The 14,895-nt window shown below is 39.3% G+C and overlaps 1 protein-coding gene across 2 annotated transcripts in view; it reads left to right on the top strand.

The window, feature by feature from the left end:
- The window catches only part of trim33 (tripartite motif containing 33), a 144,120-nt gene that overhangs the window by 38,866 nt on the left and 90,359 nt on the right, over positions 1 to 14,895 (top strand). For both annotated transcript variants that reach the window (XM_072563377.1, XM_072563376.1), the window contains exon 2: positions 5,780 to 5,898. In XM_072563377.1, the coding sequence (XP_072419478.1) occupies positions 5,780 to 5,898 (119 nt within the window). The remainder of the gene's footprint in view (positions 1 to 5,779; positions 5,899 to 14,895) is intronic.

The raw sequence follows: 14,895 nt of genomic DNA, 5'->3' as shown, positions 1-14,895 counted from the left end.
GATTGTGCACCTGTACTTGATGTGCCAGACCCTTGCTCGCTCACTCAACCTGTCGCTGTCCCTCTGCAGACTCTGTCCTCTGCGCACTTTGCTCTACCACTGATCTTGGTGTCAACTGCGAACTTTGACACCCTACACTTGGTCCCTAACTCTAAATTATCTTTGTAAATTGTAAACAGTTGCGGTCCAGAGGGAAACCAGTAGCCCCTGAACCCCAACCAGAAAAATACCCATTTATCTCCACTCTTTGATTTCTGTTAGTTAACTAATATTCTGTCCAATCTAGTGCATTGCATTATGAGTAATCTTATGCAGTAGCCTTTTGTGCGGTACTTTGTTGAACACTTTCTGTAAATCCAGATAAGTCACATCCATTGGTTGTCTGTTGTCCACCATGCTCATAATGTCTTCAAAGAATTCCAGTAAATTAGTTAAGCGTCACAGCCCTCCGAGAAATTCCTCTTCATCTGCCTTAAATGTATGATCCCTTATTCTGAGATTATGCCCACTGATCCCAGTCTCCTCCATAAGGGGGAACAACCTTTCTACATCGACCCTGTCAAGTCCCCCGAAGAATCTTGTAATTTCTTCTATATTTTGATAAATTCAGACTCTATCTCTCAAGCCAGTCCTTCCAGACCTGATATTAGCAAAGCAAACCTTCTCTGAACTGCTGCCAATGCCACTTTATCTTTCCCAAGATAAGGGGCCCATAACCTGTTCACCTTATTCCAACTGTGGTTTCATTAGTTTCTTGTGATGTTTTCGAAAAACCACCTCCTTTAATACTTCCTTTGAAATAAAGATCAACATCCCATTTGCCTTACTTATTACACACAATTTGGCTGCTAGATTTTTATGATTCATGGACGTGTACTCCTAGGTCCTTCTGTTCTGTAGCTTCCTACTGTTTTTCTCCATTCTAATATATTCAGCTCCTCAATACTTGCCAAAGTGCATAACCTGTCATTTCCCCACATTATATTCCATCTGCTAAGTAATAGATCCTAAACATCAGTAAAAGTTTGAATTTGTGCCAGAGTAGAATTAGAGTTCGTCAATATCCTCTAAATCTCAGCAGCATTCAATTTAACCCAACAAGGAAATCATTAATTTCCCAGCTGTAAACAAAAAGCAATAGCATTAAATGTACCTTATGAAGACTAGTGAGGACACAACTCGTGTTCACAAAGCTGGAATATTAGAAACAAGCTGTTGCAATCCCTTCTTACTGTATTTAATATCTCCATCTGAATTTAAAATTAATTGTTGACATAATGTTTGTTATAAAACCCACTAACTACCATGTTTTTCCCCATATATTTGGTCCTCCTGTATCTGCAGCCTGTAGTGAGAAATATCACATAATTTGCACATCCTCCATTACATCAGTGATTTAAAGTTTACCTAACTCTACATTAACTGAGAGCTCCTTTTGACTGGTTTGAAACCGTTGTCTACCGTAGCAGCTTCTTTTGTACTTGCAACCTGCCTCTCTCCCTGATATCGTCCCATTTCCTCCTACCTTGCAACCTCCATTCTGTCCTCCGCACCCCCTTGTTACCTTCCTGACTCCTGGCCCATCTCCTAGTACAATTATAGTCCCCCTGTGTTCTTATCAGTTCCCTCTGCTACCCAGCTTGTTGTCCCTTTGCTTCCCCTCTAAATTGTCCCTTGCGCTCCTGGATCTCACCCTGGACTCTTGGCTTTCCCTGCTCCCCCTTGCCCTAGTGACACTTCCACTGCTGACACTGACTTAACTAGCTGCTTACTGTTCTTGCAATCACAGATGGTTTCTCTCCAGTGTTTGTTGCTGGTGGGCACACTGTTATACCTATGAGTAGTCGGTGCCAAGGGGAGCAGATCTTCCAACTTTCTTTCCATTCTGTTTAAAGAGTTGACTTCGTTCCCGTTTTTCCCTCCATTCAATTGTCTAAGGCAATTTGGAGACTTTCGGGGTTTGATTTGTCTGTTGTCTCCATGTATTTTAAATGTTGCTTTCCTGGTTGTTCTCCCAAAATGTATTATGAAAATGTGGGTGTACTGTACCTTTAAGAAAATTAAAAGCTAGTAGAACTACCTTACAGCACCAATTGTTCTGAACAAGATACAATGTAATCTCTTGGTCCAGCAGCTAGTGTAGCTGGTTGCCTGGAGACATAGTTTTTTTAAAATTCGAATTTGGCCAATCAGTTTAAATTATACCCGAAAAATAGCAAGCTCCAATCAAGTTTGAATTTAGTATATTGACAATATTAAAAGCTAGTAACACAATCCGATGCTTTGGGGATATAAGACTGAACAGTTGGGGGAGAACTACCAAGCCACCGGCATGTACAGACTGCCTGAAACACAGCTGTCTTAAAGGGGCCTTATCTGTCAATGCCCTGTGAAATAGAAATCCTGAAGAAAAAAATCTATGGAGGAAGATACCAAGAAGATTCGACAGCTGCCTGGTTTTGAAATTTGAATTTTTGGTAAATCTTACTAGAATTATAGAAGGGAAAGAAAAAGATCGGTTAGAGTAAGGAGTTATAAACAGTTGTTAATTGTTCTCTGACTTTAAGAAATAAAGTTGTTAATTTTTACTTGAAATAGTTCTTAGCCCCTCGAATTTTCACAGATTACTGCGTAGGATAAATCTTGTGTTGCTGGTTTAGTTTAAGCAGGGGGTTTACCTGTGTCGTAACAGTACTGCATGCTTGCCTCTGCTAAATTTCATCAATCATTTCTCTTTGCACATTCGACCTCCTTAAGTAGTCTCAACTTCGTATTTGTTTCCATCTTTTGTCATTTGTATACTTTAAAAATTTGCATCCTGTTATCCAAGTTTAGGTTATATGTAAGATCTTTGTGCTGCTGCTAAGCAATACTGCTATATATACTAAGTTTAAAAAAAGCCATTCAACATTTCTTGACTACCCAAGAGCACTTGTTTCTGAGCTCCCGCTTCATCTTGAATCACAAGAACTTTTTGTGTGTGGCACTTTAACAAATTGAGATAAGACAATGCTAAGCACTGCATTTGCAATTTTGTCCTTCTAATCTTATTTGTGCTGTGTAATGCCATGATGTAGTACTGCTTGTAATTGCGGTGAGAGCAATTTGAGGTGAGGAAGTATGACTAACCAAAAAGCTTATTGATAACAGTATTGGATGTGACATTTTTTACTTGCAACACAATGGTGCTAATATGCTAAATAAGCTGGTGATAACTGTCTTGCAGTATTCTGTCATATAACTTCACTCTTCCTGTGTCACTTCCTGTTTTTTCTTGTTGGGGGTAACTGTGATTTTGTTATTGACACATTCACAAAAAAAAACTCAACTTCTGTCATGTGAGGCGTTTGCTCTGTTTGTCTGCACTTGAAAAATTCAGTTATTGTTTCTTCATGTAGTTTTGCATTTGACATAATTGGATAATCTGGGAGTATGGTGCATGGATGCCAATTCAGTTGATTATGAAGTAGTTGGAATGATTCTCCTTAAAAAAAACTTATGCTGGTATCTTGCAAAGGTTTTGAAGAAGCATTATTGCAATTATGGTCAAGGAATGGAGTATACTTTAAGTCCTTATAGAAACTTTCTATTCTGTGCCCATTCAAAACTCTGCAAAATACTGTTGAGTTTAGGAATGAGTTTAATAAAAGATGGAAAATTGGAGCAAAAAAAAATACCCATGAAGCCGTTATCTAAATTGGTTCTGAATGGGGCTGTACATGAGTATGGCAGCATAAGATATGTAATGAAGAAATTTTAAGCTTTTCAGGCATAAAGTGAAGATCTAATAATCAAATGAACTTGGCCAGTTCTTCTATACAATAGATTGGCTGGTTATTTTTGTGCCAGAACTCATCATTTCTCGTCTTTTCATTTGTTGGAGAATTAGAACTCGGCTGTCATTACATGCTGCAGTTCTACCTGTCCCCCAGTGTTGTGAAAGATGGTCTAACTACATTGACATGGAGCATTCCAAAGATTGGACCACAAAATACCTCCTGTCCCTCATGAAGAGCTTTATGCAGAAAAGAGACCTTCTACTTGTCAGTTAGCAAGTAGTCGCACATATATTTGAGACCTTGCAGACAAAGGTGATGGTAGATCCTGTCGGGTGGTTCCTTGATCAGGCTATTTCAGACGTTTGGCAGAATGCTTCATTACCAGAATTTGCAAATGAACACCAAGACATAACTTGATTGCGATAAGTAGTTTCAATCAAATCCTTCCTACACACAATGTCTTACTCTGCACATTTCCCACTATTCACCACTACCTTTGCAAAGGGGGTTGAAGAGAGATGTAGTGATTCTGTTTTGTATTTTATCCCAAGCAGCGCTCTGCTCTCCTGGCTGTTCCCAAATTGACAGAACCCTACAAACATTAACTGTACCTAGGGGACCGTTATTTTGGTGAAAGATGCTTTTGGTCTGCCCAAAACTTGCTGTTATTTCACTGCAAACAATTAACCTAGACCAAGTGTTGCATGTTGGCTCATTCCAAAGTCCGGGTGTTGAAGTGGAATTGGGAAAGGTAATCTTCAAAGGCATTAGATTGCTTGGGTTGTGTCTTGGGTAGAACTTACATTATTAAGATCAAGAATATTAAATTTGTATTGAGGTAGCTCAGAGTGGAACAATATAGAAAAACGATATTTCTAATGCAGTTGCTAATTTTCAATTTTGAAATACTTTGACTAATGAGTGGAACATGCTGTATGAAGAAGTTGAATTTTAACATTGTTTTAAATAAACCTTTTCAAGAATATAGTTAATACAGGCATACAAAATAATACATGCATTTACAATTAATCATGCAGTGATAGCATTAAAGATCCTTTCAAAGAAGCTAAACTAGCTTTCTGTATATTTTGCACGTGCTTTTTGTTTCCAGTCAGAGCTTGGTTCTACTAGTCTTAGCTGCAGTATTTAGTGTCAGGGAAATTTCAAGAAGCAAGTTGCTATGTAGTAACAAGGATGTGTTTGATGTTTTCTTCCCAGCCCTTGAATTAAATGTCAAAGTAAGAGTGTGCATTTAAAGAGGACAAATTTATAAAGTCTGATATGCTGAATGCAATTAGAAGTTGAGATACCTTCAAATCATCCTCCCGCATTAGTAAGCCCAAGTAGTAGCCTGAAACAGCTGTCACTGCTGAAACAGACTTTTTTCTGCCATTGATTCATGATCTGCAGAAGATATCCTCAAAGGACTCCTTGCACTCAGCTATACTTGCAAATGTATTTTTTTGAAAGATTGAAATCATGTGGAAATCTACTGAGTTGTGTGTTTGGGTACCACTTGTTTGCAAGATTAAAGACCATGGCTGCGCAGACTTTTGCCTAATTGTATATCTTGCTGGACTGGATCCATTGTTAATGTGGGGAAGTTAATCAGTACTTTGTTAGTCATTTAAGATGTTTCACCATCAAAGTTTGACCAGTGCTGACTTTAATGTTCTTGAATCACCTCATGTCAACTGCTGAGATCTAAGGGTTGGGGAGGAATTGTGGCTTATTGGAGCATTGTGATGATCTGACAGGGCAGTTCTTGCGAGTTTTTTAAAAATGTTCTGTTGACTTTATTCACCTTCATAAATACTTCAGCTTTGAAAAGTTTAATTAAAAACACCAATATTGCAAATGGAAAACCAATGTATCAAACTGTTTTAAGGCTGCCATTTTTGCTCCAGTGAAATCTATTGTCTTTGTTTATAATTTAATACATCTGTGAAGAATGATGTTTCTTGAAATTAAACTTTCTTTTTATTTTGCCTCTGCCCCAGTTGGTGTGATTCGGTGCCCGGTGTGTCGCCAGGAATGCAGACAGATAGACTTGGTCGATAACTACTTTGTGAAGGATTCATCAGAAGGAACGAACAATTCTGACGAGAAGTCATGTCAGGTAGGGTTGATTTTTCTTTTCAGATGAAGTTGAAATCATAAATACAACACCAAGTAGTGTTAATAATGATGACTGAATCTATGCATTTTCTGTTCATCTGCCAAATCAAAAATATATTTATTTTATAAAGAAAGATTCACCTGTAGTTGATTTTTAAAAGGAGGACAAGAAGCTTGTTGGGTTACGTTATGGATGTGTAAAAAATTTGTAGTTGTGAATACAGCGCATTGCAAAGTTGCTACTCTTTTTTTTGTTTTTTGAAGACAGAACAGTCAAAGTGGCCAGAACATTATTCCAAGCAATTGCTGATGATCTTGACTGATGTTACCATACCCTGTAGAATTAACTTGTTATTTTTGCTTTTGTTATGTCACAGCAAATATGGAATCTGTGGCTCAGTTTGTAATACTCTATTATTCATAAACTTAGAGAATAGGAGGCAGATGGCTGTCCCAAAATTCTCATTCAGCCTTTGATAGGTGTTCAAATTGGAGTGAAGCTGGTTATTATATAAGACAAGATCTGTCCAAGGTGCACTGGGATCAGCAACTTGTAGAAAAATCTATGGTTAGACTACTGGGAGCCATTCAAAAGGAATTGGTGAAAATGTAGAGCTAATATGTTCGTTTAAAGATGAACAGTGAGACCAAAAGTTCCAAACAAACCTTAATGTTGAGATATGCATGGGATTGCATAAAAGATACACATGGTAGATGCCATGGGCTCAGACAACTGGAAATGCTAAAGTAGTGGTTTTCAAATGGGGTGTTGCAACTTGCTGGCATACTGTGAGTGTGCTGTAAAATGTTGTACAAAGGTAAGAAAAATCATTGTTTCCTCTTAACCAACATGAATCAAAATTAAACTAAAACGTGAAAATTAATTTTCAAATAAAACACAAGGTGTCAGTCTTTTGATTCTAAAATGAGCAAACTTTTAAACTGCTGAGTGCCAAAGGGCAAAAAAATGGAAACTTGTGATGGTTTAAACTAGTGACCAAGCAACAGCATTTACATGATTTCTTGTCACAGTGACATTAGCATATGTAGCAAAATTGTTTGTGTCCACATTTCTCTGCGAAATCTGTTCTGATAAGTTTGTTGTCAAAAAGATGATTTCTCCATTCAGTGAAGCATCTGTACCCAAAGAAAAGAAAGAACAAACTGTTCAAGGACAGTATGCTAAGGACTGTGTGGTCTTTGGATTTATTAGAGATGCCATTTGCCTGTTTACTAAATGTCATCCACAGAAGTTGGCAAACACTGATGGTATCAAGTAAGTTAAAAGGTCATTTGCCGTCAAAAATAGCCAAATACATGAAGCGACAACAAAACATGAGGCAGATCTAAAGTTTAACGGCATGAGCCAGGGTGTCAGATAAAGATCAAGACGCCAGTTACCTGGTGGCTGAGCATGTAACAAAACCAAAAATCTCATCTATTGGTAAACTTTAATCATACCAACATGTGAAAGAAGTTGTAGTTGTGCTGTTAGAAGCTGATGGTGCAAAAAAGATAAAATCTCACTCTTCAATAATACAGTTGACTAACGAATGGAAGATATGTCCGCTGATATCAAGGAGATGCTGCAAGATAAGTTAGCTACTAGTGGGAAGTTTGCTTTGCAGATTGAATCCACTGATTTAAGTGAACACTTAGTTTCTGGCTTGCGTTAAATATGTTGCTGAGAACTCCATACAGGGGAATTTGTTTTTGTAAGTAGTACTGAGTCATGTTTTGGGTTACTGATACCTACTTGAGGGAAAAAACCCTACCTGGATTATGTGTTGAATCATTTGCACTGCCTCCATAATGTGGGAAATTCAAAGAATTTCTCAGTAAGGCAAAAGAGCAAAATCCTGACATTTACATCAACCATTGCATCTTCCACTGTGAACCTCCTTGTTGCCAAAGAAATGCCACTACAGATAGCTGCAATGTTGGAGCAAGCCCCAAAAGTCATGAATTACATGAACTCTCAGCCATTGAAATCCCATTTGTTGACTAATTTTGTGTGTGGAGAAGGGGGCCATGCATCAAAGTTTACTGTTGCACACCGAGGCGCGATTAGTTATGCAGGATGAGGTAATCTCCTAAGTTCATGTGGTCTGTGAGAACTGACATGGTTTTCAACAATGCATGGACTTCCTTTTATAGTCTAACCATTTGCTGGTTAGCTGGCATATCTTGCCAGACATTTTCAGTCATGTGAATGAACTATATCTAAAGTGCAGGGGAAGAAAGAACCAATCTTGGCCATCAAAGATAAACTTCAAGGATTCAAGTCAAATCTGGGCCTTTGCCACAAATTGGTGGCAGGACGTTCATTTGAGATATTTCCAGTAGCATCGTTAGTGGCAGACACAGCTGTTGAGGTGCACAGCTTCATTCATACATCTTAAAACTATATATGTCAGTACTGTTTGCCTATGTTGACAGTTCAACTGTATATCAAGAAAGCTGTTCTATCTTTGCCAGAATGGCAAGTTTGTTCAAGTGTATTATTGTACTTAAATCCCATCAGAAAGGTTTACAAATTTATTTACTGGAAATCTCTTTTAAATTAGAAGTTCCAAAACCAGGATTAGAATGACACACCAAGAAACGTTTTTCTATCATCACATAGTAAGTATCCATGTAAATTGAGTAGCCTTGAAAGGCAGAAGCGTAGCTGCCTTAGGATTCATTGTCAACTTTGCAGCCACATAGCAGGTTCAGTCATAGCCTTTTAAATTTGTTCACTTATACTATCCAGCTTCACATTCCAACATCGCCCTTGATTCTTGGAGTGACCGGAGGGGTGTTAGTAGAAGGTCGTATGAAGAGTTCTACTATGACATACACAGTCTCATATTTTTCTATTATAACCAGTTTGTTCCTCCCAAAGTGCAGCTATGCAGAGTGTGTCAAGACATTTTATAAGTAAGCATGTTGAATCTTACTGTAGCTTTTATCTTCCCTCTTCAGCTTCACCCCAAAAACATTTCCTGCAATCCCACTGGGAATTGAGAGGACAGCACCATCATGACTTTTTGCTTGAAACTCAGCATTTTTTTTATCTTGAATCATCAGTCTTGGAGTTTTGAGTTTGAGTATTGTGACACCTCAATGGAGTTACCTTCAAAGATTTATGCCCCTAGAGTTGACACACAATTTGTAAAATTTAAAGTATTGCAATTCCCAGATTTACCAGTTGTTTATGGCTTCACCTGATGAAGGGGCAGTGCTCCGAAAGCTAGGGATTTCAAATGAACCTGTTGGACTATAACCTGGCGTCATGTGACTTCTGAATTTACCTGTCATTTATACCCAGGTTGACAAAGCATGGACTGGGTTTCGGTACTTAACAAGAGTTGCTTTTTATTAGATGTGAATAGATTCTAGCTGCAAGGAAACAACAATGAACTGTTGGCATAGAATTCTACCAGTTAAAACACTAATCCCTCGAAAAACTAACCCCATCCCACCCAAATGTGTGTGCATGTATGTGTGCACAGCCATGTACAAAAAAGGGTGTCATGGGCAGAGGGAAAACTGGGAACACAGCAGTCCAGTGGTCATAGTGCATTGAATATCCTGAGATGATTTTTACACTGATCAGAATGCTGCTTCTCTGGATGCTTCAGTGGTTTGTAGGAGGCATAGCGTGGCTGGCTCACACTCTCAAAACATCTGACTTATTATTTGAAAGTCATAGCGCAGTAGCTGAAGGAAAGATAAACTGGTTATCTTTAACACTTAAATTGGGTTTTGCTGGAGATGTATATCCTGAGCTATTGAAAATCTGAAGGCTTTTCCCTATTTTTGCAGCCCTGAGATGTTCAGCTAGTTGAGAATCAATCTCTCAAATCTTGAGTCTCTCAACTGTTGGTAGGCAGAACGCTTTTATTGCAGGAAGTTCACAGACTAATCAGTCACTCGTAACTGTTTGAATTGCTCTCTGTATATGCCCTTGATTGTCGCTTGTCAGCACCTTCTGTTTGAACCATCAGTGGTATTAAAGAGTGTCAGGTTGTAGTAATCCTTGTCCTTAAATCAGGTACTCGCCCTATTTCTGTCCACAATTAGAAATGCAGAAAAAAATGAAAATACATATTCTTTACATGCTTCCAGCATTTTAAAAATGAAATATCATTTCAAAAATGTTTTTTGGAAGAAAAAACATTTTGTGGGCGGCACGGTGGCACAGTGGTTAGCACTGCTGCCTCACAGCGCCGGAGACCCGGGTTCAATTCCCGCCTCAGGCGACTGACTGTGTGGAGTTTGCACGTTCTCCCCGTGTCTGCGTGGGTTTCCTCCGGGTGCTCCGGTTTCCTCCCACAGTCCAAAGATGTGCAGGTCAGGTGAATTGGCCAGGGTAAATTGCCCGTAGTGTTAGGTAAGGGGTAGATGTAGATCTAGATGTAGATGTAGGGGTATGGGTGGGTTACGCTTCGGCGGGGCAGTGTGGACTTGTTGGGCCGAAGGGCCTGTTTCCACACTGTAGGTAATCTAATCTAAAAAAAAATGATGTACAAACCAAAGAAAAACAAGACTTGCATCCATTTTTTTTTCCTTATCCCTTATACAAACTTAGCACTTCTTAAATCTTAACTTTGTCCAGAATGTACACTGTTGCAATATGTAGATTGTTATATTATCTTTTCTAACAATGTGATAATCTGCATTATGTGGCTACAGCAAACTGCTCCATATGCAAAGTTTCTCCATGTTTTAAACTTCACTGAAGGCCAGTGGATTATGGTCAGCATGAATTATGTCTCCTTGTTATTGTGGTGGACTGAGAAGTCAAAGTGTTGAAGAGAGCCAACGCCACTCCCAAAGTTTCCTCTTCTATAGTAGAGTACTAGTTCTGGTATTTAATTTTTTACAAGGCTGTTGCCAGGGCTGGAGGATCTGAGCTACAGGGAGAAGCTGAACAGGCTGGGGCCGTTTTCCCTGGAGCGTCGGAGATTGAAAAGTGACCTTATAGAGGTTTACAAAATTATGAGGGGCACGGATAGGATAAATAGACAAAGTCTTTTCCCTGGGGTCTGGGAGTCCAGAACTAGAGGGCATAGGGTTTAGGGTGAGAGGGGAAAGATATAAAAGAGACCTAAGCGGCAACTTTTTCACACAGAGGGTGGTACGTGTATGGAATGAGCTGCCAGAGGATGTGGTGGAGGCTGGTACAATTGCAACATTTAAGAAGAATTTGGATGAGTATATGAATAGGAAGGGTTTGGAGGGATTTGGGCCAGGTACTGGCAGGTGGGACTAGACTTGGGTTGGGATATCTGGTCGGTGTGGACGGGTTGGACCGAAGGATCTGTTTCCATGCTGTACATCTCTATGACTCTATAAATAGAGAAAATGGTTTCTCTTCCCCACTACTCATCCTGTAACAAGTGTGCACTTACTCCAATTCTCTAGCATCACTTGCCATTTTGAAAGGATTAGAAAAGTTTGAGGTGGTCAACACCGGTTCATTTTATTAGTACAGGTGCACAATGCTTTATCCAAGATGCTTGGGACCAGCTGGTTTTCGGAATTCAGGATTCTTCGAATTTCACAATAAGTGACAGTTTGGGAATATTTTTAAAAATTTTACATTGAAGATGATTAATACATTGAAGGGAAGAAGTTAACCAGAGAAAGAATAGGGCCAATTAGGGACCAAGGGGTCGATCTGTGTGTAAAGCCAAGGATTTTGGAAGGGTATTAAGTGAATATTTATCTTTGGTCTTTGCATTCTGGAAATGAGAATGTAGGTATGGAATTCAGAAGAGATTGTGTGGAACTTGCATAGTTTGACACAGGAAATGTGGAGGCATGGGAGCCTCTACTGGGCTTGAAAACAGACAGATCTCCTGGCCTACATAAATTGCATCCCAGGCTGCTGTGGGAGCTGAGGCAGGAAATTGCAGGGGCTCTGGAACATTTTAATTTCATTGGTGAAGTAACAGGATGTTGGCTAATGTGGTTCCAAGAAAGTGGTAGAGATGAACCAGAAAGTTGTCGACTGGTGAGCTTTGTGTCAGTGATAGGGAAGCTAACTGAAAAAATTCTGAAGGATGAGTTAATATGAACTTGGAAATGCATGGGTTGGGTTGTCAGCATGGCAGAGGGAGGTCATGCCGAACAAATTTGTTAGAATTTTATGAAAACGTGTAGACAAGAGAAGTTCATTTGGTGTAGCTCACATGGATTTTAGCAAAGCCTTTAATAGGGTGCCATACGGGAGACTGAGAAGGTTAAAGCACATGGAACTGAGAAACTTGGTGAGGTGGATCAGGAACTGGCTTAGTAATAGGACACAAAGGGTAGTGCTGCAAGACTGTCTGAGTGACTGGAAGCCAGTATCCAGCAGTGTACCACAAGGATCGGTAATGGGACCTTATTGTTTGTTAAATACATAAATGATATAGATGAGAATGTTAAGGAAGATGACACCCCAAGATTTATAGGGTGGTTAATAGTGAAGAAGATGGTTGTAGGTTGCAGGAAGGTAAGATGGGTTGGTCAGGTGGGCTGAGCAGTAGAAGATGGTATTTAATTCTGACAAGTGTGAGGTGATGCACTTTGGAAGAACCAACAATATGATGGAGTATTTAATGAATGGCAGGACATTCTAGCTTAGAGGAACAGAGGGATCTTGGAATAATTACCCTCAGGTTTCTGAAGTCAACAGGCATGTGAGATGCTTTCATCAATTGTGGCAGAGAGTATTAGAGCTAGGAGATAATGTTGTACAGAGCTATTCGTTAGGCTATAGCTAGTCTACTATTTGCAGTTCTGATCACCTCACTACAGGAAGAATGTGATAGCACTAGAGGGGCTATAGAGGAGGTTCACAAGGATGTTGCCTGTGTTGGAGCAATTGAGGTATAAGGGGAGTTTCGATAGTCTTGGATTGTTTTGTTTCGAGAACAGACAAGGCTAAAGGTTGGGTGGGGAGACATGATTGAGGTGTGTCAGACTGAAGGGTATGGATAATGTAAGTGAGGAGCAGCTGTTCTCCTTGGTTGAGGGATCAATCACAAGTTTTAGGTAAAGGGGGAGGAGATTCAGAAGGGATTTAAGAAAAATTACTTTTTCACTCTGAAAATGTTGGGAATCTGGAATGCGCAGCTTGGGAAGAAAATAGAGGCCAAAAACCTTAAACTTTTAAAAGTCTTTGAACACTTGAAATATTATAACATTGACAAAACACATCATAACAGGTGCAGGAAATTGTAATTAGCAGCCCATTAGTGCTAATTATTGAGTGCGCGCACTTAATGGGCTGAAAGGGCTTATCTGCGCTGAATGACTGTGACTTCATTCTTTAAAATCAATGTAGCTTTGCCTAGCTTGCTTAAATTCCTGAACCTTTGCTTATATACAACAGGTATTAACTTGTATATAGCCAATATAGTTTTCTGAGGTGTCATAATCGCAAGAAACCAGCTCTGACAGTGAGACAGACATTTCCTATACTTTCTGGTCAACGTATTCTTCATGAGCAGTGTCCAATCCTCTCTTGCCCACCTTATTTGTCTATCCATTTTCTCAAAGGATAAGAAGGCATTCACCTCCTTATCGAATTTTACTAGAACCTATGCAAGTCCTTACTTGCCTTCAAATTATGACTCCGGGTACTCCCTACCAAGGGCTGTAACAGTATCTGAGTCTCCTGTATGAATTTTCTCAGACTATGATTCTGGTTTTCTCATTGCTGTTTCCTGCCCTTGCAATTACATTTGCCATCCATTTTTCCTTATCTTTTCCTCCCCTTTGGAATTCCATCTCCAGTTTCGAATTGAACTGTAACTGAATATCACCTGGTTAGCATGTTTCACTCCCCTGCTCCCCTTTTATTTCTTCGAAACTCAAATACAATGCTAGTACCTCAGTTATCTCCGCATTATCTGGAAGAGGTAGGAAAGTGATCTCAAATTTACCCACCAAGTCAATGAATCTGTGCTTTGAAATTTCTCCTGTGACAGCCAGGGAGAATTATGCCACCTGCAGGAAATGCTTTGTTATTCCATGTCTGAACTCGAACAGAACTGGGTGTTTTGCTTTATGTATATTACTTACTAATACTACACCCAAATACTACTATTAGTTGCAGATTTGTCCCCGATGAGCAGTCTGACTAGGGTAGCATGTTGGAAATCAAGCTGTGTTATGCCTGGAGTCGTCATCCAAATTAAAAGATTTATCAGTGCTTGCAAAATTTCCCAATTTGTGTCCTTTAGACCAGGTTGACAAAGCATGGAACAGATTTCTGTACTTAGCAAGAGTTAGTATTCTTATAAGTAAATAGGTTTCAGCTGAAATTATGAATTATTGTCATATGAGCTAAATACTTGTCATACTAGCTAAAACTCTAATCCCCATTACCACATGCACTGATAGAAACAAGACATTGGTTGTTACAGACTAAGGGAAATCCTAGGGATGTGGTTCAGTGGTTGTTTGCAAGATTTACTGAGAGGTTCTTGTACTGATCAGAAAGCTGCTTCTCTGGATGCTTTCACTGGTTTGCAGGAGGTACACAGTGATGGTTAACCCTTATAAAAGATCTTGACTAATTACAAAAACTTACTGCAACTGCTGAACGTAGAAGTTGGCTATTTTCAGCCCTTTAGGTAGGTTTTACTAAAGAGAACAGACACCACTCCTAAACTGTTGGAGATCTGAAGGCTTCTCCTAACTTGTTCAAACCCCCATGATGTTCAACCTAAGAAACCAGTCTCCACTCTTGATGTTTGTCATCAGTTATTTGTCTTGTTATAGGTTGCATCTCCATTTGTACACTTGGCTGCAGTCTTTCTGCAGTTTCTACTATTACTGGTTGAACCTGTAGCTGTGTAAATAGTACTTGTGATGATTGTCAGACTTTTAAAAATTTCAGTAATCCTTCAGCAATCCTTGTCTTTAAAACCATTCTTTTACTGCTTTGCTCCACGACTTAAAAATACAGATAAGACGTGATCTTTGCAATATCTCACTATAATGAATCTTAATTGTA

The sequence above is a fragment of the Chiloscyllium punctatum genome, chromosome 45 (genome assembly GCF_047496795.1).
Source record: "Chiloscyllium punctatum isolate Juve2018m chromosome 45, sChiPun1.3, whole genome shotgun sequence".
Classification (NCBI taxonomy): Eukaryota; Metazoa; Chordata; class Chondrichthyes; order Orectolobiformes; family Hemiscylliidae; genus Chiloscyllium; species Chiloscyllium punctatum.
Note: the sequence above shows the minus strand (reverse complement) of the source record. Positions and strands in the feature narration are given on the sequence as shown.